Source organism: Nannospalax galili, unplaced genomic scaffold (genome assembly GCF_000622305.1).
Source record: "Nannospalax galili isolate Female #2095 unplaced genomic scaffold, S.galili_v1.0 scaffold229, whole genome shotgun sequence".
Taxonomy (NCBI): domain Eukaryota; kingdom Metazoa; phylum Chordata; class Mammalia; order Rodentia; family Spalacidae; genus Nannospalax; species Nannospalax galili.
Genome location: NW_008360328.1, coordinates 1,869,024 through 1,892,231, shown reverse-complemented (window position 1 = coordinate 1,892,231; position 23,208 = coordinate 1,869,024). Strand labels below are relative to the sequence as shown.

The window sequence follows — 23,208 nt, the reverse complement described above, 5'->3', positions numbered from 1 at the left end:
TTCTATCAAATTTTTATATATATATATTATCCTTTCCTAAGTTTGAGTTTCACATAATAACAAAGGGTTTAGTTTTCTGATATAACAATGTAGTATGTGAAATCAACATAAAAACTGCCTTTTTTATTTGTTTTGAGACAGTGTCTTTCTAGGTAGCCCAGGTTGGCTTTGAACTCATTCTTTAGCCCAGGCTGGCCGTGAATTTGTGATCCTCCTGCCCAGCATTCCAGAGTGCTAGGTTTACAAGAGTGTACTACCAAGCCCACCTAAGATTGCTTCTTATTCAACAGATAGTATTTAGAATGGGAAATGATAGTATTTAGAATGTGAAAAAGAGTCTGTAATGTTTTGGAAAGAAAAAGAAGATATTATAAAAAGGTATTCTGAAAAATGTGGGAAGGCATTCGGCACAAGTTTCACTATAAATATATTTCTGGAAAAAGTTTACAACTATAGTGCCAGATAGTAAATTAAAGAAAACGAAGTGTTAAACATGTAAGGCAGCATGCTAAACCTTCCATACTAAGTTGGTTTCAGAGAACATACATTAATCTTTCTTCACCTTTATTTTATTGCATGACCAAACCTCTCTAAGTCTCACCTCTTAAGAATTACCTTCAGGGAAGGGTGTGGAAGAAAATCATGTGCAACCTAATAAAAACAGCTCATTTTTAAACTGCTGCCAGACATACATGTTTTATGAGTAAGACCTCAGATAATCCTTTGATTAAGAAGCTTCTGCATTCTAAATACACAATGCTGCCAGCAAGAGGAGCCTCAGGTTCTAAGTGCAATGATTTCATTCTTTCAGATATCTACCAGAAATAAATCTCTTTTGTAAGTTACATTTTCTTCTACTTTAAAGTTTTTTCAGAAGGGAAGAAAAGAACCAATTAAAGTAAGTGAAGACTTTGTGCCATCAATTCTCTCTACTAAAATACTTCATCTGGATCTTAGCATTCATTCACTCAAAACTCACTTCCAGCAAATGAGGCATGGGATCTACAAAGAGGACTACAGACGCAAATTCCAAGCAGGATGCCAAAGTTCAGAAACAACAAGGTAGCTGGGCAATCCTTGAAAAGGCTTATGAGAGAAGCAATATTTTTTTAATTGACAGATAAAATTGTATGTTATCTTCTGTGCAAAATATAATGTTCTGAATCACATGTAAATTTCAGAATGACTAAATCTACCTAATTAACCAAAGTATTCACACAGTTACTGTTTTTCTGGTAAGAACACTGAATAACCATTCTCTTTACAGTTCAATAATACAATGTTATCTTCATAAATCATGAGAAACCTATCTTGAACCTCTTCCTCTTATCTAACTGTAGTTAGGTAAATCAGTGTCTGAACTGAGCCTTTAAAGAATGGGTAGGATTCTTAACTGCAGAAAAGCACACAAGTCAATAGGAATGCACTGAGCAAAGAAAAAGGACCAAGACATATCTGGAAAACCAAAATTTAGAAGATAGTCTGGTACTAAAGGTAAGAGAAGATTAAAGCAGAATGATGAATTGGGAACAAGTATGGCATGTCTTAGTAACTATCTGTACTTTCCTAGCAAGTAAATGATTAAATCTGCTTTAGTAACAATAGTCTGACAAGTAAAGGCAGACTGCAGAAAAACAGAATAAAGGAAGTGGATCAACATGAAACTGAAACAGAAGAAAGTTATGAATCTAATAAAATAATCCAATGACATGATGGAAACTAAAGAAGGTAAAAGAGTAAAGGATAAAAAATACTGTAATGAGGACTGAGCTCAGTTGTGCACATCTATAATCCCAGCACTGGGAGGTAGAAATGGGAAGTTAAGGAGTTCAAAGTCATCCTTAGCTATCTAGAGAGTTAGAAGCCAGCTTAGGCTACCCTAGACCCTGTCTCAAAACAAAACAAACAACAACAGAAGCCAGGCTCAGTGGTGTATGTCTACAATCCTAGTACTAGAGGCTGAGACAAGAGGATCTGAAGTTCAAGACCAGTTAGTCAGACCCTGTCTCAAAACAAGCAAGCAGAAAACAAAAACAAAAACAAAAACAAAAACTGTCCTGGGAAGAATGCTCAGTTGGTAAAGTACTTGCAATGACTGTATGTATGAAGGCCTGTATTTGATCTTTAGCACTCACATAAAATCTGGGCAAAGCACAGTGGTGCCCATCAGTAATCCTAGCATCGGAGAGGCAAAGTCCCTGTGACTTGCAGGTCAGCCAGTCAAGCTAAGTGCAAACTTCATGTTCAATGAGAGATGATGTCTCACAAAATAAGGTAAACAATTGAGGAAGACATTCAACGTTGACCTGTAGTCGCCATATGCACACACACATGTGCACATACACAAGAGCATGGACACACACTCACATATGTGTATGTACACACACACACACACACACACACACACAAACTATGATGGTAGATTTAAAGTGAGCTGGCAATCAAACAGAGACAAGACAATCATAAAAAGAAGAAAATCAGGTTAATGAAATATGAAAAATGAACTATTATCAAAGCAATCTATATTGTCAAGCAGTACAGAAGACTAGAAACAAAATTAATAGGCTTTCAAGTAGGATATTTGATTCACCTTTAAGATAATATAAGTTTAGAAGTAAGATTTCAAATGAATAAGAAGTGACTGCGTTATAAGAACACAGAAGGCTCATGTAGAATGCTCTTTGCAAGGCTGAAAAAGAAAAGACAATAGTAACTTGGTGGGAGCAAGAGTCAAACCAAGAGCTTTCCTTTTGAAGATATGAGAAACTTGAATGAGAAAAATATAACTTTTAAAAATTCACACTCTCAAGTATCCAAACCATATCCAAGTACAGGCTCATTGTCCCTAATCCAAAAATCTAAAATCCAAAGCACTCCAAAATCTGTAATATATAGAGTGCCAGCATGATGCCATAGTGGAAAGGTCCACACTTGACCTCAGGAGATGGTGCTATCTTAGTCAAAATATCCAAAAATTACTAAAAATACTGTATGAAATTACCTTCTGATTGTATATATGATGTAAATGGTATGGATTAAACATAAATTTCATGTTTAGAGATATATTCCAACCCCATAAACTCATTAGGTATATGCTAGTATTTGAAAATCCAAAAGTAGCTAGGGCACACCTTTAATCCCAGCACTCAGATCAAGGCCAGCCTGGTCTACATGGTAAATTCAGCTGGGGCGACAGTGAGACCATGTCTTAAAAAAAAAAAAAGGACCCCAAAACAATCAAAATCCCCAACAATTCTGGTCTCAATCATTTCAGGTAAGAGATATATGCTAACAGTTTTCTTCTATTATGATCTGAATGCTATGTCCCCTCAGAATCCCTTTGTTGATGGCTCAATCCCTAAAGTAACAGTATTTAGAGGTGGGCTTTTTTCTTTGACAGGGTCTCCCCAGTCCAGGCCCCTCCCTGGAACTCACTATGTAGACCAAGCTGGACTCTATTTCATAGAGATCTGTCTGTCTCTGCCTCCTGAGGGCTGGGATTAAAGGCATGCACCAACATGTTCGGCATGAGGTTGGGCTTTTTGAAGGTAATTAGAATTAGAGGACATCATGAAGGTGAGCCCCTCATGACCGGACTAGAACAGACACCAGAATCTAGAAAGTCCATGCGAGGGGACAGCGAGAACACAATCATCTGCAACCTTATCAGCCAAATTACAGTAGCATTCATATTTCAGACTTCCATATTTCAGACTTCCAGCTTCTAGAACTGTTAGAAAATAAAATTTCTATTGTTTAAGCCACACGGACTGTAGTTTTTGTTATGGGAGCACAAGCATGCTAAGATGGCTTTTTTTTTTTTTTTTTGGTTTTTTTGAGACAGGGTCTCCCTGTAGCCCCAGCTGTCCTGGAACTCGCTATGTAGACCAGACTGGCCTTGAACTCACAGAGATCTGCCTGACTCTGCCTCCCAAGTGCTGGTTTATTCTTTCACAAAATACTCTCAGTGGAAATCTCTTCATAACATCAAGATACAAGTTAGGGGAAAAAAAAAAAAAAAAAGAAGAAAAAAAGTAGTTTAAGCTTCCTTTACTGAATCTCCATATCCCACAGTAACCAGAAAAGTTTTTCACAGCAGTAGGCTGGAAAGATGGCTAAGTGGTTAAGAGGACTGGCTGCTCTTGCAGAAGACCTGCGTTCAATCTCAGCACTCACATGGCAGCTAACAACTATCCATAACTCCAGTTCCAGAGGAATCCGCTACCGCCTTCTGACTCCACAGGCATTGTACAACATGGGTGTACTTACACACATGCAGGCAATACTCATACACATAAAATAAAAATAATAAAATATTTTTTTAAAAAAAGAAAAAGTTCTTCACAGTATTAGTAAATAATGCCTATATTCTAGTACATGGGAGGCTGAGACAGGAGGATTATCTGGAGTTTAGGAACAACTTTGGCTACACAGAATTCAAGGTAAGCCAGAGCTCTATAGCAAGACTCTGTTTTACAACAACAAAATCCAAGCATGATGGTATGTATATACCTATAATCCCAGCACTAGGAGGTAGGGGCAAGAAGATCAGGAATTCAAGGCCAGACAACATTATATACGAGCTCTTGTCTCAAAATAAACAAACACAAAAACCCCAAATAGAACAACAACAACATAAAACAAAAGCTATATGCACATGTTTAAAAAAAAAAGAAGGAAGCCGGGTATGGTGGCATACGCCTTTAATCCCAGCACTTGGGAGGCAGAGGCAGGCAGATCTTTGTGAGTTCGAGGCCAGCCTGGTCTACACAGTGAGTTCCAGGACAGCTGGGGCTACAAGAAGACCCTGTCTCAGAAAGACCAAAAAAAAAAAAAAAAAAAAAAAAAAAAAAGAAGGAAAATTAAGCATCACTAAAAAAAAATATTGCAGTTTGTAGTGCTGGAATGTACTCTGCATGCTACTGGAAGGAAAAAATAATCATCAATCTTACCCAGCTGTGAATCCTATGAACCACAGTAGCAACTGGCCTGGCAAGATATGCCCACCAGTGCAATAGTGGCAGAAACACTATGTGAGTAACCAACCACTCTCTAACTGGATTTAGGGTTTGCTTCCTAGGATGGAGCCCATACCTGACACTTATATCAGGCTTAAGAATCTGAGGCTAAACAGGTCACAGGACACAGAACCTAATACTAGTTTTCTACTAAATAGTTACCATGTTAAACTGACTCTTAATGACTTACTAGTATACCTACAGATTAATGCATCTCTCAATTCTCACCAGAGAAGTTTCCTTATGAAACAGATGGTGATTAACTCAGAAACCCGCAACTGGCCAACGTCCAGAGAACAAGTGGCTGCAGAGTGCTTATCCCTAAATAAGACACCCATATCAAACTTCTGTCTCCCAAGACTCAGGGATCATTATGAAAAAGGGAGCAGAAAGATTCTAAAAGCCAGAGGTAGTAGATGACCATAAGGAAACAAGTTTTTCCTGACACCTGATCAGTTACTCATGGGAACTCACAGCAACAGTGACAGCATGCACAAGTCCCATGCAAGCTAAAACCGGACAAAATTCTAGCATAGACAACAAAGAAGTGGATAAGAAGCTCCAACACCACCTAATGAAATGGCTGCTGAGAGGGGCAGAGATAGTCTCTTTCAAGCATGAGATTTTTCGTAGGTTAACCAGGCTCCAGTGGATGAACCCATACTGAAGGACATCTGGAGACACAAATTAGATTCCATAAGCCTTATTATATATAAAATAGAGTACTTTAAATTGGGCATGGGGGCAATAAGGGGAGGTGTGGATAGGGAGGGAATCTAAATACTATCAAATTACATTGTATGAAAATTGCAAAATTTCAATTAAAAAAATATGGACAAGAGCTTAATCATTTATAGTACCAAAAAATACGCTAAGAACAATAAAAAAAAAAAAGAAAACAGCAGTTCAGAAAAATGCATCCATAAATGTCCAATAGACTCCAAAAAGTACAGAAAGACAAATGGAATAAATACTGACTGGACTATACTGGGAGGAAGCTTTACAAAAGTAGTCTATATAAAGCAAACATTTGTTTATCTTTTAAAATGAGTAAGCAAATCTATCTCTCAAAGTAGTAAGAATGGCAAAGAAAGTTTGAAATAATTGGAGTGACATCTGTATTTGGCACCCACAGCTAAAGAATTTTATCTCAAGAGAAGATAATACATATTTTTCACAGGTTGAAATGGACTTGTAATAAGACCCTACACCCCACAGAATGTTCATACTTGCTATGAATCTACTCAGTCATAGCCTCATATTTCCAATAGTTCCTTGACTTCTGGAGTATCTTCTTCAACTATCCCAATTGCATAGTCTAAAGAAGCCCATCTACATATTACATTACAATGAAAGAGATCAACATTTACAAGCTAGATGTCTTAATTTATCCCTCTAGTGAGTGAGTTTTTTATTTATTTATTTATTTATTTATTTATTTATTTATTTATTTATTTATTTATTTATTTATTTATTTATTTTTTGAGGAGTCAGTTCAGTTCCTTCAAAAAAAGATGGTATTTCAAGGGTTCTTAAGGATTGACTGAACTAAGAAGACACACCTTCCTTCCTAAGCACCACTTAAAATGCTTCTATTACTACCAAGCCAATGGCATGTCTGGACTAGTACAAAAATTCCTATCACTGGTAAGAAAAATATTAGTATTAATATTTTTGTCCTATATTCCTAAAGTGTTAGTCATCATCCAAAGCAAACAAGTTTCTATACACATACCGAAGACCTAGGAAAATGGTTAGGAATATTAAATACGACATTGTAAAAACTACTAGAAAGAATGGGGCTAGAGGGATAAAGTGTTCACATTCCTCAGGAGAGACTAAACTATAGGAAGTTTTATACTTATAGCAGAAATGCAGAATATTGAGTCAAACTACTTTGGAGAGAAGAAAAAAGCATAAACTCAATGTGATATAAGGCCTAGTACACTTGAACTACACAGAAAAAAAAATCAAGTAAAAAGCTATGAGCAGGTACCTAACATATAGTATTAATTACACTGAGACTTAGTAATACTAAGACAAAACAGATGACAGAAGATATCAATTGTCAAATTTTCCAAGGAGTTAGGGACAATTCCATATATATTTTTCCCTCTCATATAGGGCAAAGCAGGAAACATCTAAATAAACTTCCACTCAATAGACATTTGGCTCAGCTAGAGAAGACTTGGTTTGCTTAGTTTTAAAGTCTTGATTCCAGGTAGTGCTCACCTATTAATTTTTCTAAAAAAACCAAATTAGGTAGCTGTGTTTGTTGGTGCATGTCCATAATCCCAACAGTCAGGAGGCAGAGGCTGGAGGATCATTTCAAGTTCCAGGCTAACTAATGTATATAGTGGGTTCCAGGACAGCCTGAGACTACACAGCAAACTTGTTTTAAAAAGTTTGTTTGGGGCTGGAGAGATGGCTCAGTGGTTAAGAGCTTTGGCTGCTCTTACAGACGCCCTGGGTTCAGTTCCCAGCACCCACATGGCAGCTAACAGCCACCCATAATTCCAGTTCCAGGGGATCCAGTGGCCTCATCTTGCTTCTGTGGGCATTGCACAATACAGGTACATTTACATACATGCAGGCAAAACACTCATTCACATAAAAATAATTTTTTTTAAAAAAGGAAGAAAAATCTAAATGAACTTCATATATACATACATACATATATATATATATATGGTTTGTTGTATTTTGGAAGACAGAACAGAATACAGGAAAAACTAGCATTTTCATCATTTGTTGAAAAAGTTTACAAATCCAGGTGATTTACTCTTTTATGAAGTTTTTTTTTGGGGGGGGGTTGTCTTTTTTGAGACAGGGTCTCCCTGCAGCCCCAGCTGTCCTGGAACATGCTATGTAGACCAGGCTGGCCTTGAACTCACAGAGATCTGCCTGTCTCTGCCTCCTGAGCGCTGGGATTAAAGGCATGTGCCACCACGCCCGGCTATGAAGATTATTTTTAAAATGTATTTTGAGATTTTCTTATTCAGAGTAGGCTTCAGGGAAACTTCCAAAAGTCATAATGTTTCAAGCATGAAAATAAAATACAAAATTCTGTAATTATGGATATATTCTACAAGAATGACTTTTCCAGGTGACAAACCAATTAAAAATATATAAATAAAAACTAAAAACTTCCAATGAACTGCTTATACATTTAAATGTCAGTACTATTCTTGCAGTAAAAGACTGAGTTGCTTAAATTCTACACAACCTAAGAGATACCAAGAATTCAAAGTTCATCCATGTTACTCAGAGAAACCTGAACCCACCTTGTTAGAAGCAACCACTTTCCTTACACAGTGGAGAAACAGATGGGTAATGTGGCCTATTCTCAACCTATAATGTTAGTTTCTAGTAATCTTAAGCTTTCATGTCACGTCACAGCCACATTAGAACCCCAGGCTCCCTTTCCCTGCAGTGATCATGCCATGCAGAGCAGACACAAGAAAGGCTGCAGTTATCAAAAACAAAGGGAAACAGCATGAAGCAAGCTCCAAAGGTGCAAGGCTGAATTAGCTACATTAGCTTACCATAGATCTCGGATCTACTCTCCTCTGAACTAGACTTTGTCTTCTTGGAGGAGCTATCTGCACAAGAGCGGGAGAAAAGGAGAGATATAGAAAATATGGAGACCAATGTAAGGGGAAAAATTCATGGGGAAAAAAGAAATGAATCATGATCAAGTTAATTCGTGCAAACATAAAAGTATGAACATCACAGATGATAGCTCTTAGAGTAGTCATGAACAGCACAGGTAATGACATATTTTAAGGAGTAAAGAAAAGACAGTGCAATAAAAATACAAACAAAACAACACATGAATAGTCTATCAAATACATCATCTGATAATTGTAGAGATGACAAAAGCACTAAAACTATACTAAGTTCATTATGAAGTACTGTACCTCTTTGTGAAATCTGTCTTTGGAGACAGGCACTTCACATACAAGCAATACAGAATACATCTAAAAATACTAAAATGACTACAATATTTTTGTGAACATAGGGCAGAAATGCATGACCATTATTAAAAAGACAGTAACTAATTATATAAATAAAAGACTCCAAGCCTGTAATTTCAAACTTAGGCATCAAAAATAGAGAATCCTCTGAATGGAGATTTGTTAAGTGACATATTGCTACACCTTCCACCAAAGTATCCTAAACCAATGGTTGGTTTCTTTTATTTACTACCCAAGATGCAAAGTAAATTTTTCATTACTTACTTCCTAGTTTTCCCTTCTTAGATAATACTTAAATTTTTTTTCAAAAAGGAGATTATCCTAAAAGTATGAAATGTCAAATATTCACATAAAACATTATTCTCTATTAAATATTTAAAATTGTTTCTAAGTAAAAATGTCTTGATAGGACATATATTTGTGTATTTGGTATTAAAACATTTATCTTTTGTCACAGGGACATACAACTAAATAATACATGCTCAAAGAAAGTATATCTGGGCTAGAGAGATGGCTCAGCAGTTAAGAGTACTGGCTGCTCTTGCAGAGGACCAGGGTTTAGTTCCCAGCACCCACATGGTGGCTAACAAGTGTCTCGTTCCAGGGGACCCAATGCCCTCTTCTGGCCTCCATGGGCACTGCATGCATATGGTGTACTCACATAACATGCAGGCAAAATACTTATACACATAAAATAAAAATAAATAAATCAAATAAATTTTACAAAAAAGAACATATTACAAATTTTAAATGAAAACAACAAAATTATTATTAAGCAATTTTTACAAACCAAGTACTGAAATTACAGGGAGAAAGAAGGCGGCGGAGGAAAATCTAGGAAAAATCAACACGTGGAGATTGCAAGATAGCTGAGTTCACAGTACTTTTTGACTGAAGAAAGGGAAGGGTTTCTGCTGGGCACTATGGCATATGCCTGTAATCTCAGGGAGAGGCTGAGGCAGGAGGATCACAAAGTTAAGGCCAGACTGAGTTATAAAGTCAGATTCTGTCTCAAAAACAAAAGAGGGAGGGAAAAAAATAAGAAAAGGGGGTTTCTATTCATTTCCTTATTCAAAATAAGATAATCATTAGTTTTTGAAATTGCATTGTAGCTAATCCATCGATTCACAACACTCACAACTGAGTTTTTAGGGAATACAGAAGTTTGCAGTTGTTATACCCTTGGTTTCATGACACACTAGTACTTATACTTTAATTCATCCTATACTAGGACAGCTATTTCTACAGCCATCATTATCTTTATAATGATGCCTCCACTGTGGAGTCCATGGTGTTGAGAATTAAGAGTGCATTCATTCATGCTGACTGCAAAGGTGATGCTACACAACTGGGAGGTGTGAATGGGTACAAAGCAACCACACTGAGCATGTTGAGTCATAGCTCTATGGTTCTGAACCTCACCTCTCTGAAAATATTCTTTGGAAGAACAAGAGTATTTTACCTGTTGGGTCAAAATCATGTGATGTGCTGCGTTCGACTCTCTGCTTCTTATCTGTTGGTGACTCTCGGTTCAAAATACTTCCATGCCTAAGTTAAATCAGAACAATCAAATATTACTGTAAGAAAATAATCACAGTAAAATCTTGATATAAAAATTCCACAAATGTGTCTTTTTCGTGTGTATGTGTGTGACATATGTATGTACATGTGGATGCAGGCGCCCACAGAGGCCAGAAAAGGGTGTGAGATCCCCTGGAGCTGAAATTACAGGTGAAAATGTGAACTGCCCAAAGTGGGTTCTGGGAACTGACTCTGGTACTCTGGAAGAGCAAGCATTCTTAACCACAAGGCAATCAATCATTCCAGCTCCAAAACATGTCTTGAAAAAAAACATAAACAAAATGACACACGGCTTTAATCTTAGTCCTCAAGAGGCAGAGGAAAGTGGATCGCTGGGAGACTGAGGGCAGCCTGGTGCACACAGTGACTTCCAGGCAGGCTGGGACTAGGGAGACCCTGTCAAAAACAAAAAAACAAAACAGCCAGCCACAGTGGCACATGCCTTTAATCTCAGCACTCAGGAGGCAGAGGCAGGTGGATCTCTGTGATATGGAAGCCAGGCATGTCTACATAGTTCCAGGCTACCTGGGGCTACAGGGAGACCCTGTCTCAAGAGGAAAAAACAAAATAAAACCTAGGAGAGACCTAGGCTGCTGTATTTTTCAAAAACTTTTAAAAATTCAACTCGGGCTATGTGTTTGTTATATAAGGTCCTCAATTAATAAAATAGTATCCATTATTGAAGTCTATTTTATTCTCAGAGATAAATATGCACCATTTTTAGTATTTTCATGGGTTAATCACTATCATTTTCATTTAATAATATGAAAACAATGCCCCAAATGAATACAACACATCCCCTGACCTTATATATACTATGCACGAGCTCAAAATCACTATGTAACTATAACATGCATAACAACAGTTGATTTAAAAAAAAAAAAAAAAAACACAAAAAAAACCAAAAAAAAAAACCGCACAGGCCTACCTTAGGCAAGCCTCCCTTTAACCTGTGTAGGGTTAGGGATTAGCCACAGAAGTCTTAGCCAAACACCTTTGCCCCAAGATGACACCAGCATTATTGGAGGTTTTTTTGGCAAGGAGAGGGTGGATAGTGGTTGAGATGGGATCTCCTTGTAGCTCCAGCTAGGGAGTTAGCAAGCCTGAAACTTGCTATGTAGACCAGGCTGTCTGTGAACACACAGAGACAGGCCTGCCTTTGCCTCTGCCTCCCAAGTGCTGGGATTAAAAGCATGCACCACCATGCCCAGCTTATTATTTTTTTCTAAGGCTTAGCAAGGATCAAATGATGGCTGGGCAATAGGAAAAGGGCCTATGATGCATACACTTCCAGTTAACTGAAAGGCTAACACCAGTATCCTGAACAGTGCTGTCACTAAAAGTGATAAAAGGTATTATAATTACTAGGAATGGCATCCTAGCAATATTTTAAATAACATGCATGGCAATTACAATGAGAGAGAAAGATGATGTTTTGGTTAAAACACAGTGCTGGGTTAGCGTCTCAGATTCCTTTTCCCCAGGAAATGAGTATGTGCATACATACGGACAAATCTGAACATTTTCAACTTTTTTTTCCCTTAATTATCTTAAAATAATTAAGGCTAGATGGGTTCATTAAAGGCACTGATAGTCACTCAAGTGATAAAACATGCTAGCAGTCCATTTTCACCTCCCTAAGCAACTTACAATTCAAAACAGTCACAGATTTTAAAATTAAATTTCTTCATGGGGAGTGACCTTAAAGTGTCAATTTGAATAAACTGTTTAAATGCTTATACTAAAAACACTGAAAATATTATCAAAACAAGGCTAGGTTCCAGAAAAAATATGCAACACCTGTTCTATTTGAAATCTGTGAAGCACTATGAAATTTTGTACTAAAATTCACATTCTCAAAAACCACAAAAATCTCTATAATTTCAAAGGAATGCTTCTAATTAAAACTTAACCTACACTTTAGTATGAAGAGCACTGAACAACTTACCTTATAGGTTTTTTGAGGGGAAACCTGAAACAAAGGAAAACAAAAACAGATATTTGTCATTACTTCACTTATACAGATTCTGTTATTATCTATTAAATTATACTAAACCAGAAGGGCATTAAAATCCCATGCTAACTTTCCTAAAGCAAGATTCAACTGGTAGGGCAGCTGTTGAACTCCATTTTTTAATCTTTCACATCACTGAATCTCATTTTCAGTTATTTATTTTTAGCTTTAATAAATAGAAACCTTGAAAAAATTACCTTTGGAATAATATCAGCAACTAAAAATATGTTTCCAGAGTAGAAAACTGACATTTGTTTTGTTCTTCTGGGGTTCTATGAGCTGAAAGAACCAAAGCATTTCCTCCTGGTTGTCTTTAAGAAATATTATAGCTGGGCATGGTGGCACAAGCCTTTGGCTTGGGAGGTAAAGTCTGGAAGATTCCAAGGTCAAAGACAACCTGGACTACATAACAAGTTCCAGGCTAGACTGGGCTACACAGTAAGAGCCTGACTTGAAAACAATACAAAGAAAGAAGAAGAAAAAGGAAAGGAAAAGGAAAGAAAAAGCAGGAAGAAAGAAAGGAAGGTGGGCAGGCTATGAAATTGTAAAGTAATTGGGGTTGGTTTGTTTGTTTTATTTAGGGAAGTAGAAACTCGTCTCCTTACATAGCCCAGGCTGCCCTCACAAACTCCTGATATTTGTGTTTTAGCCTCCAGCATCCTGGGACAAGAGACCTGTGCTACCACACTGAGTCAGAGAGGTTTCCTGCAAAGAGTTGGATGCTACACACAAATATTAGATCTAACAGGTGGTCTCTGGGTTTGGGTCCCAGCACCCACACAGCAGCTCACAAGCATCTGTAACTCATTTCAGGGGATCTGATGTCCTCTTCTGGCCTCCTCAGGAACTGTATGACAGGGGTGTACTTACAAACATGCAAGAAATACATTCATGCACATAAAATAAATAACAATTTAAAAGATAAGGTTTATTTCCTCCCATTTTTCTTTTGATTATGTCTTTTTCACATTTATTTTAGGCTGTTTCACTATGTAGCCCAGGATAACCTCAAACTCACAGCAACCCACTTGCTTCGGCCTCCCTAGTGGGGGGATTAAAGGCACGCACCACCTTGCCTGGTTAGATTATTTTAAGATACAATATTTTTTTAAGGACTATTTAATCTAGGTAATAAGAACAATGCTGGGGCTAGAGTTAAATTCAGCAGTTAAGAGCACTGGCTGCTCTTGTAGAGGACCCAGGTTCTATTCCCAGCACCTACATGGCAGCTAACAACAGTCTATAACTTTAGTTCCAAGGGATCCAACGCCCTCTTCTGACCTCCTTGGGCACTGCATGATGTGGATGCACCTACCTACATGCAGGCAATACACTCATACACATTTTTTTGGGGGGGGGTCTTTTTGAGACAGGGTCTCCCTATAGCCCCAGCTATTCACTATGTAGACCAGGCTGGCTTGAACTCACAGAAATCCCCCTGCCACGACGCCCAGCACTCATGCACATCCTAATTAAAAAAAACAAAAAAACAAACAAAAAACCCAATGCTTTACTAAGAACATCAGGGGAAATAATACTTTTTTTGTAAACTTAAAATTTTTTAAGTGTTTTTCAAAGATCACAGTGGTTTCATGTTTTTTTTGTTGTTAATTTTTTGAGGCTATTAGTAAAGATAGCAAAAAAATAAGCATTAGAACCATGGTATTTGAACAACTACAATTCATTTGATGTAAGGAAGTTTCAAGTAAACTCCTAATAGACAAGGTTAATTACAACTTCACTTTGACTGCTTTTTAAATCAAACTGATTCTCAGAAAAAGACAAAGAATCTACAAACCTCCATGTTAATAGATGATTTGTTAACACAAAAGACAGCTAATGGTAACATGGAAAGGGGGTTGTGGGACAAGAGGACCATTGTTCTAGAAAATACTTCATTACCAAAGACAACTCACTCTTCAGGAATAGATGTTCCTAAGCAATTTAATAATCCTTTTTTAAGTAGGAGGAGGAGGGACTAGGTAGAGGTTTTTCTTTAATTTACACATGAATTTAAATCGGCAGAGGAGTCCCAGGCAGTTCTTGCTAAGGGTAACACCTGTGTTATCAAGGACAGTCACTGCTTCAGAGTATTATAAAAACTCCTACCCGAAACAATGCTGCTTATGTCAGGATCTGTAGTATCCAGGAGGATTCTGGCAAGGAATCCTGGAAGTTCCCAGATTGCTGATTATTAACAAGTTTCCTGAGCTATTTTCTCTTACAAGAGAATGGAGAAGGGAAAGAGGACAGAAATGGAATGAGACGCCAAGAAGAGACTGCCACAATGCAAGCTACTTCTCACAGTCTGTTCACCGCATGCACAAGTACAGGAAGAACTTAAAAAAACATTTTTGAAGTCTTGACATTTTTCTCTGCTTAACTCCATGTTAAAGCATCTGCAAAAAAAATGCATGTGTGTGTATGTGCGTGCACACACGTGTGTACCCACACATACCTATAGGTACCCATACATACACATAGGTAACAATGTTGAGAGCACAGGCCAGTGAAATGCTCAGTGGATACAGGCACTTACTGCTAAGCCTGATGATCCAAGTTCAGTTCCCAGTTCCCAGGTCTCACAAGATGGAAGGAGAGAAATGACTTCTGACCTCCATGGATACACTGTGACACAGGTATACACATATACACATGCATGCTAAATAAATAAGTGTAATTTAAAACTGAAAACAATGCCAAGGGCCTTCCTGACTTTCAAGGGCTTCTTTTGCTTCAGCTAAGAAAGCCACCAAAGCTGGGTGTGACACAGAGGCAGGTGGATCTCTGTGAGTTCAAGTTCAAGGCCAGCTTGGTCTACATAGGGGTTCCCAGGCCAGCTGGGGCTACAGGGAGCCTTTGTCTAAAAAAAAAAAAAAAAAAAAGAAAAGAAAGCCACCACAACCAAATCCCTACCAGCTGCTAAATGAAATAGAGATGCAATCAGAGCACTAGAAGCAGGAAGTCAGAATCCCCAAGAGCCTGGAGCTAGAGATTTGACCCATCAATCTATTGATGATCACAGAAATTAAAAATAGCAAATCATGAGAAAACATACCAAAGTTCAAGGGGTGGTACCTAGCATGTGCAAACAGAGGTAGAAACCTGTGATGGGAATTTTGAAAACCCAGAAAGGAAAGAAAAGATAACAAATACTATCAAATTCTACAGAAAGGCAGGCCTAAGGCTAAAAAGTGGTCCTGTTCAGTATTCGGCAGATGAAACAAATTCTGGGGAACAAAATCCTACGTTTTCAAGTTCCTGCCCACTCAATGCCAGGCTAATCATAAATCTCCTTTGGTTACTATTTTCACAGTACAGTTGAATTTGAATGCTGACATGATGCTAGGTATGTCTAATGAAATTGTGTCTGAGTTTGAAAATATGATAATGATGACTTGGACAAACAATGAATATACTTGTGCATATTTATGTGGATTTTTCTAAATAGCAAAGAAAAATTTTAGTATTATAAGCTATGATGAAAAAAAAGAAAATGGATAGAATATGAGGAATTTGAGTCATTGTGTTCAAGGTGACCACATGCCTTACTTTATGCCCTAAAGCACAGCTATATCCCAGAAACCTGTTAACTAAGGGCCACATTCAGAATACACGATACCTGGCAAGGTGGCATATACTTTTAATCCTAGTACATAGGAGGCAGAGGCAAATGCAGAGAAAGTTCAAGGCCAGCTCAAGCTAAATATAAAGTTCTACAGAGTTCCTTAGCGAATTTATATATTCAATTCAAAATGCCTTTTCCTTATTAGTTCCCAGGTCTAATATTAAAGTCCTAAGTAGCAATGTATATAGGTCTTCCCAAATCTTGTGGGTTTTTTTTGTCTTTTTGAGACAGGGTCTCCTTGTAGTCCCAGCTGTCCTGGAACTCACTATGTAGAACAGGCTGGCCTTGAACTCAGAGATCCACCTGCCTCTGCCTCCCTAACTGGGAATAAAGGAGTGCGCCACCACGCCCAGCAAGGAACCACATTTTCTTTACTGAGAAAAGAACTAGTCTTTTGACCACACTCCAGTTTCAAATATTCTGAAACCACATGACAGGAAATGAGGATATCACACTTAAACTTTAATTTCTATGCTTGTCTCTCTTCTCCTAAGGCATTAAATAGTTCCCTCTAGGCCTGGAACTTGCTATACAGACCAGATTGGTTTTGATCTCACAGAGAGCTGACTCCAGGGAGCATCCCAAATTTTGAGATTAAAGGCATGTACCAACATGCCTGGCTGTTTCTTCTTTAAAAAAAAAAAAAAATTATTTCATATATGTGAATGTTTTGCCTTCATGTATGTATGTGTATGTATATGTATGAACATGCAGTGACCACAAGGGCCAGAAGAGGTGTTGGATCCCCTGGAACTGTGAGCCACTATGTGGGTTTTGGGAACTGAACCCAAGTCCTCTCCAAGAGCAGTTAAATACTTTTTGCTGAGCCATCCTCTCCAGCTCCTCTAAATGTTTATTTTAAATGAAGGATGACTGAAATGAAGAGAGTTAAAAAGTTATTTAAATTGCATCACAATTACCAAGAGTTGGTGACCAAACAATCCTATTAAATTTAGAATTATTAAGAATCTCAGGCTGGAGAAATAGCTTAATGGGTAAAATCACTTGCCACACAAGCATGAGGACCTGAGTCTGAATCCCCAGAACCCACCTAAAGCCAGACCATGTGGGTCTGAAATTCCAGTGGGAGGAGGGAGGTTGAGACAGGACAATCTGAGGAAGTTCTAAAGCCAGTTAACCTGCCATACAGTGACAACCAACCAAAAGACCTTGTCTCAAAAGAAGTGTAAAGTTGGGCTGGAGAGATAGCGCAGAGGTTAGGAGCACTGACTGCTCTTCTAGAGGACTGACTGCTCTTCTAGAGGACATGGGTTTGGTTCCCAGCACCCATATGGCAGCTAACAACCATCTCTAATTCCAGTTCCTGGGGATCCAATGCCCTCTTCTGGATTCCTCAGGCACTGCATACACCGGTACATATATATACACACACATTACATAAATAATTTTTTAGAGAGGTAGAAGGTAAGACTGACACCCAAGATTGTCCTCCAACTTTCACATGCATACTACAGAACGCGCGCGCAGAGAGAGAGAGAGAGAGAGAGAGAGAGAGAGAGAGAGAGAGAGAGAGAGATCCACCTCCATTGGAAGACACATCTTGAATTTAGCAATGCTAAAATTGGGTAGGGTGACTTTCAACTTTGGGATCAATTCAATATAACACTACTTTAATTCTTTCCAGTGAGGTGATACAAAAAAAAGCCCCCACAAAAAAAGATTTCTATTTGATGAGATTTAAGTCTCAATCACTACAATTAAGTTTGTATATGTAGGGTCTATGCATACATTTATGTGTGGATGCCTGCACATAGAGGTCAGAGGACAACATCAGATGTCCTGCTCATTCTTCTGAAACAGTGTCTGTCACTGAACCTGGAGGGAGGCTGGTGACCAACAAGTCCCTGTGAGCCTCTTGTCCTGACCCCCAGAATGCTTGAGTAGCAGGCAAGCATGGCCACACCTGACATTTTACGTGGGTGCTACAATCCAAAATCAGGTTCTCCTGCTTACCCAGTGAGCCATCTCTTCAGCCCAATTACATCTTTCATAGATATACTTCCCATATCCACAGGATAGCATTTTATTAATTTCTTCTGAAGAAACTATTTTTCATTAAAATACTTTTATTGGAAATATATATAAAACAATAAATAAAAAAAAAGTTGTATACTAAAGAGCTTTTCCTTTGGGTTTAGTGTCAAATGTTAACAATTCTTCAGGTCAGAATTATTTATTTACTATGCCACAAAGTCATTTTTTTTTTATGAAATCTGAATGTCTCAAACTTTCAAATTACTACACAGGAAATAAAGTTCTCTAATTTTAAGGCAAAAAGGTGAGAAAATTAGTTTCATGCATGCCATTTCACACTTTGCCTCACAAAGTTGTTTTTGCTTGTTTGTGCATGTATGCATGCATGCATGTTCACATGTGTATCCAGGTTTGAATATTTATGTGTGCATCCAAAGTTGACATTGGATGTCTTCCTCAATCACTTTCCGTTTTATTTACTGAGGCAGGGTCTCTCACTAAACCTATGGCTTGTCAATTCCAGCTAGTGTAGCTGGCTAGCTTGCCCAGGGATTCCCCCATCTCTGCCTTCAGAGAGTATGGATCACAAGTGACTGCCATGCCTGCCTGGGTTTTTTTTTTTTAATATTTCATTTATTTTATTTTTTATGTGTATGAATGTATTGCCTGCATATGTGTAAGTGCACTCATGTCACATGAAATGACCAGGGAAGTCAGAAGAATGCATCAGATCCCTTGGAACTGGAGTTGTGGACAGCTGTTAACCGCCATGTGGGTGCTAGGAATTGAACCTGGGTCCCCTACAAGAGCAGCCCGTGCTCTTAAATGCTGAGCCATCTCTCCAGCCCCTCAGTTACCTTTCTTACATAGCTCAGGCCCAATGGCCTAGGGATGGCAAAGACCAAGAGTGGGCTGGGCCCTCCTACATCAATTAGCAATAAAGAAAATGCCTCACAGACATGGCCACAGGCTAATCTAAAGGAGGCAATGCCTCACCTGAGGTTCTCACCTCCCAGTGACTCTGGTTTGTGTCAAGTTGCCAAAAACAGCATGGTAGTCCACACCTATAATCCCAGCACTGGTGAGCATGCCTTTTATTTAGAATCTGAATCTTTGCACAGATTTTATGTCACATCTAAGAAATCTTTGTTTAACCCCAAATCACAAAGTTTCTTTTTTTAAACTTTCTTCTAAAAGCTTAATAATTTTCAATTTTATTTTTAGGTGTACAGCACGTTTTGTAATCATTTTTGCAAGATGTGTTAGGTATAAATGTTTACCTTATTACATATGGACAACCTACTGTTCAAGCAACACTGTACAAAAGACTATCGCTGATGAATTTCCTTCGTACTTTCAGTAAAAATTAGTTGTCCATGTATGCGTTGTCTTATTTTTGGACTATCACAGGGATGAAGTGCTCATTTCATCACCTATCAGAGAAAGGTGTTTCCAAACCTTATCAGAGGGTTACAAACATGTTATGCTATATGACTAGTAATATTAGCTTTGGTCATGTGTTCAGGTGGTATTTGCCAGGCTTCTTTGCTGAAAGGCTACTGCTTTTAACTTGTCATGCTTTATGCATTAGAAACAAATCATTAAAAATCCAATCTGATGAGATGGCTCAGCAGGCAAAGGAGCTTGCTGTGCATGCCTGACAACTTCAATTTGATTTTCAGAAAACACATAAAGGAAGAAGTAGAGAGCCAACTCTACAAAGTTGTCTTCTGACCTCTACACATGCACTGTGGCATATATGCCCCCTACCCCTACACACAATAAATTTACAATTTCCTAAAGCTATTTTAAAAAATCCAGCCCATATCAGAAGTTGAGTGCATTAAGCTCTATCTTCTGGAGGAAGAGGATATAGATTTCAGATATGTAGAGACAGTCTTGGGAATTTTTCAGTAAGAGTTATGTTTTCTTATTTATCGGTATGGGCTCACATATATTTACTTTATACTTTCATATTGAATCTAATGTTATGGTTGTTCTAGCTTAAGCTACTGAGAGTTCTTTTAGGTTAGACCTATGTCCCTTTGACATGCCCCAACCCTTCTGTATTTTTAGTACTTCTTTGTTTCTGGCACTACAAGATACTCTAGGCTCTTTAGAGTATAGAAAATATAAGAGTATCTTCCCTACTTCAAACTTGTACTCCTGGGATTAAAAAAAAAAAAATAGCTGTCTTCCAATTTTTATATATAGCAAATATTGTTACATGCTTTTATGCATTGAAATTTATAAAAGTCTAAACCACATTTCACTTAAATTCAATTTACTGGCATAAAGCTAGTCATAACATTTTCTTAACTGTCCTTTTAATGGTGGCTATACATAGTCGGTAGTGAAGTTACCTCTTTCATTCCTGATTTTGGTAATGTTTGTCCTGATCAGCTAGCAGTTAGGTTAGCTAACCAACTAAAAGTTAAAGATTTTATTAATTTTCTCAAAAGAACCAGCTTTTGGTTTAATTCTCTATTGCTTAACAGTTTTCTCCTTTGTGGACTCCTACTCCAACCATTATTTCTTTTCTCCATTTACTTTGGTTTTAGTTTGCTCTTCTTTCTCCGGTTTTCTTTTTCTAGTTTCTTAAGATGGAAGTTCATATCACCAGTTTTAGATTTTTCTTCTTTTCTAACACATTCTTAAGTGGCATTCCCCCTGTGCTGGATGGCTTTAGTGTCAACTTGACACACCTGGGTTAAGGGAGCCTCAATTGGGGAATTGCCTCTATTGGACTGGCCTGTGGCCATGTCTGAGGGGCATCTTCTTGATGAGTGATGTGGGAGGGCCCAGCCCACTGTGGGTGGTGCCACCCCTGGGCAGGTGGGCCTGTGCTGCATAAGAAAGCAGGCTGAGCAAGGGCCAGGGGAGCAAGCCAGTAAGCAGCATTCCTCCATGGCCTATGCTCCAGCTCCTGCCTCCAGGTTCCTGCCCTGAGTTCCTACCTTGGGCTCCCTGATGAACTGCGACCTGGGAGATGTAAGCTGAATAAACCCTTTCCTCCCCAAGTTGGTACTGGTCAGAGTGTTTTGTCACAGTAATGGAGAAACAAACCAGAACATCCCCAAATTCTGATATGTTGTGTCTACTTTTTCTTTCAATGCAAAATACTTTCCCATTTCCCTCTTGATTTCTTCTTTGTGGTTATTTAGAATTGTACTGTTGGAATTCCAAATATTAGAGACTTTTTTGAGATCTTTATTCATTCCTAAGTTAATTCCACTGTGATTAAACAGCATATTTTATATGGCATAAATCCCTTTACTTTACCTAAATTTGTTTTATAGGCTGAAATATGTTCTATCCTAATAAATGTTCCACATGCACTTATAAAAGTAAAAAGCTGTTTGGGGCTGGAGAGATGGCTCAGTGGTTAAGAGCACTGACTGCTCTTGCAGAGGACCTGGATTTGATTCCCAGCACCCACATGGCAGCTATGAACCATCCTTAACTCCAGTTCCAGGGGAATCCGATGCCCTCTTCTGACCTCCACAGCATTGTACAACACGGGTGCACTCACATACATGCAAACAATACACACATACACATAAAGTAAAAATAATAATAAATATTTTTTAAAAAAGCTGTTTAAGTTGTTGGCTGGAATGTTACATAAAAAAAGCAAGTAGATCAAATTGGCCAATAGTGTTAATCATCTACACCCTTACTAAGTTTATTTAGATTGATTATTGAGAGGATACTCAAATCACTGACATGACAATGATTGTGGATTCATCTATTTGTCCTTATAGTTATGTCGTTTATTTTCCATGAATTTTGAAACTGTTATTGATGCACAAAAGCTTAAAAACTGGGGGGAGGCTATTTTTCTTTGTTCTTTTTTTTTAATGGTGAGAATTGAACTCAGGGCTTTACAAGCTAGGCATGCATTCTATTGCTGAGTTATACCTTTGCTCTTTTTAATTTAACTTTTAATTTAAAAAATTTTTTTACTTACTTTTACTTTATGTATATGAGTATATTGCCTGCATGTGTGTCATGCAATGCCCAAGGAGGGCAGAAGACATCATTGGGTTCCCTGGAGCTGGAGTTATGGACGGTTGTTAGCTGCCAGGTAGGTGCTGTGATTTGAACCTCGTCTTCTGCAAGAACAGCCAGTGCTCTTCTCCAGCCCCAAATTTTTAATTTTTGAGACAGTCTGAGTTACCCAGTCTGGCCTCAGCTTCCCAACTAGCTGGTTACAGGTGAATAATACAAAACTGGGTTGTATTCCTCTTAAATTGATCCTTCTATAATTATAAAATGCCCTTCTTTTGTGTGGTGGTGGTGTTTTTGTTTTGTTTTGTTGCTCTTCTAAAGGACCTTGGTTCAAGTACCAGCACTCACATGGCAGCTAACAGCCATCAATAACTCCAGTTCCAGGGGATCTGACACCCTCTCTGGCCTCCACAAGCATTGTACACATGTGGTGTAGTTATATAAATGTAGCCAAAACACTCATACACATAAAATTTAAAATAAGATAAACAATATTCTGTTAACTCTTCTATTATCAGGCTTTAAATTATTTGAAAGCATGTTCCATGTATTTAATTTTGTATTCTGACTAACATTCCTGAGAACATACTTAACAATTCGACACATTTACTACATGAATTCATTCATTCAACAAATTTTCATTAAGAACAGAGGATGTTAAGTTATTCTTGACCTAGAAAATATAGCCTTCCTTAAAAAAGAACTGCAGTTTTATTCAGTAATCTGCTACTCCCCTCAACGCCCAGTGACCAAAGGGAAGCTGACCCCAGTTACGACAACAACGTTTTGGCCTAATGTTAATTCCATGCTTCAGTGACTGGTTTGGAAAGAAACAATGAGAACAGAATTGAAGTTCACGGAGGCATAAATGAAAGAAACTTTACTCATAAGAGAGAACCACTTTTTCTCTCTCCTGCTGGTATGAATAAGGAAGCAGGCAGCCCCTGGCACTTAGCATTCATCCTTAAGAGTTAGTTTAGGAAG

The 23,208-nt window shown here is 38.0% G+C and overlaps 1 protein-coding gene across 1 annotated transcript in view; it reads right to left on the bottom strand.

Annotated features, from left to right (window-relative positions):
- Arhgef12 (Rho guanine nucleotide exchange factor 12) overlaps positions 1 to 23,208 on the bottom strand; it is a gene marked incomplete in the record, with an annotated part of 157,785 nt that overhangs the window by 78,087 nt on the left and 56,490 nt on the right. The window contains 3 exon segments of the mRNA XM_008826048.3: positions 8,564 to 8,620; positions 10,458 to 10,543; positions 12,525 to 12,548. Of these exon segments, the coding sequence (XP_008824270.2) occupies positions 8,564 to 8,620; positions 10,458 to 10,543; positions 12,525 to 12,548 (167 nt within the window).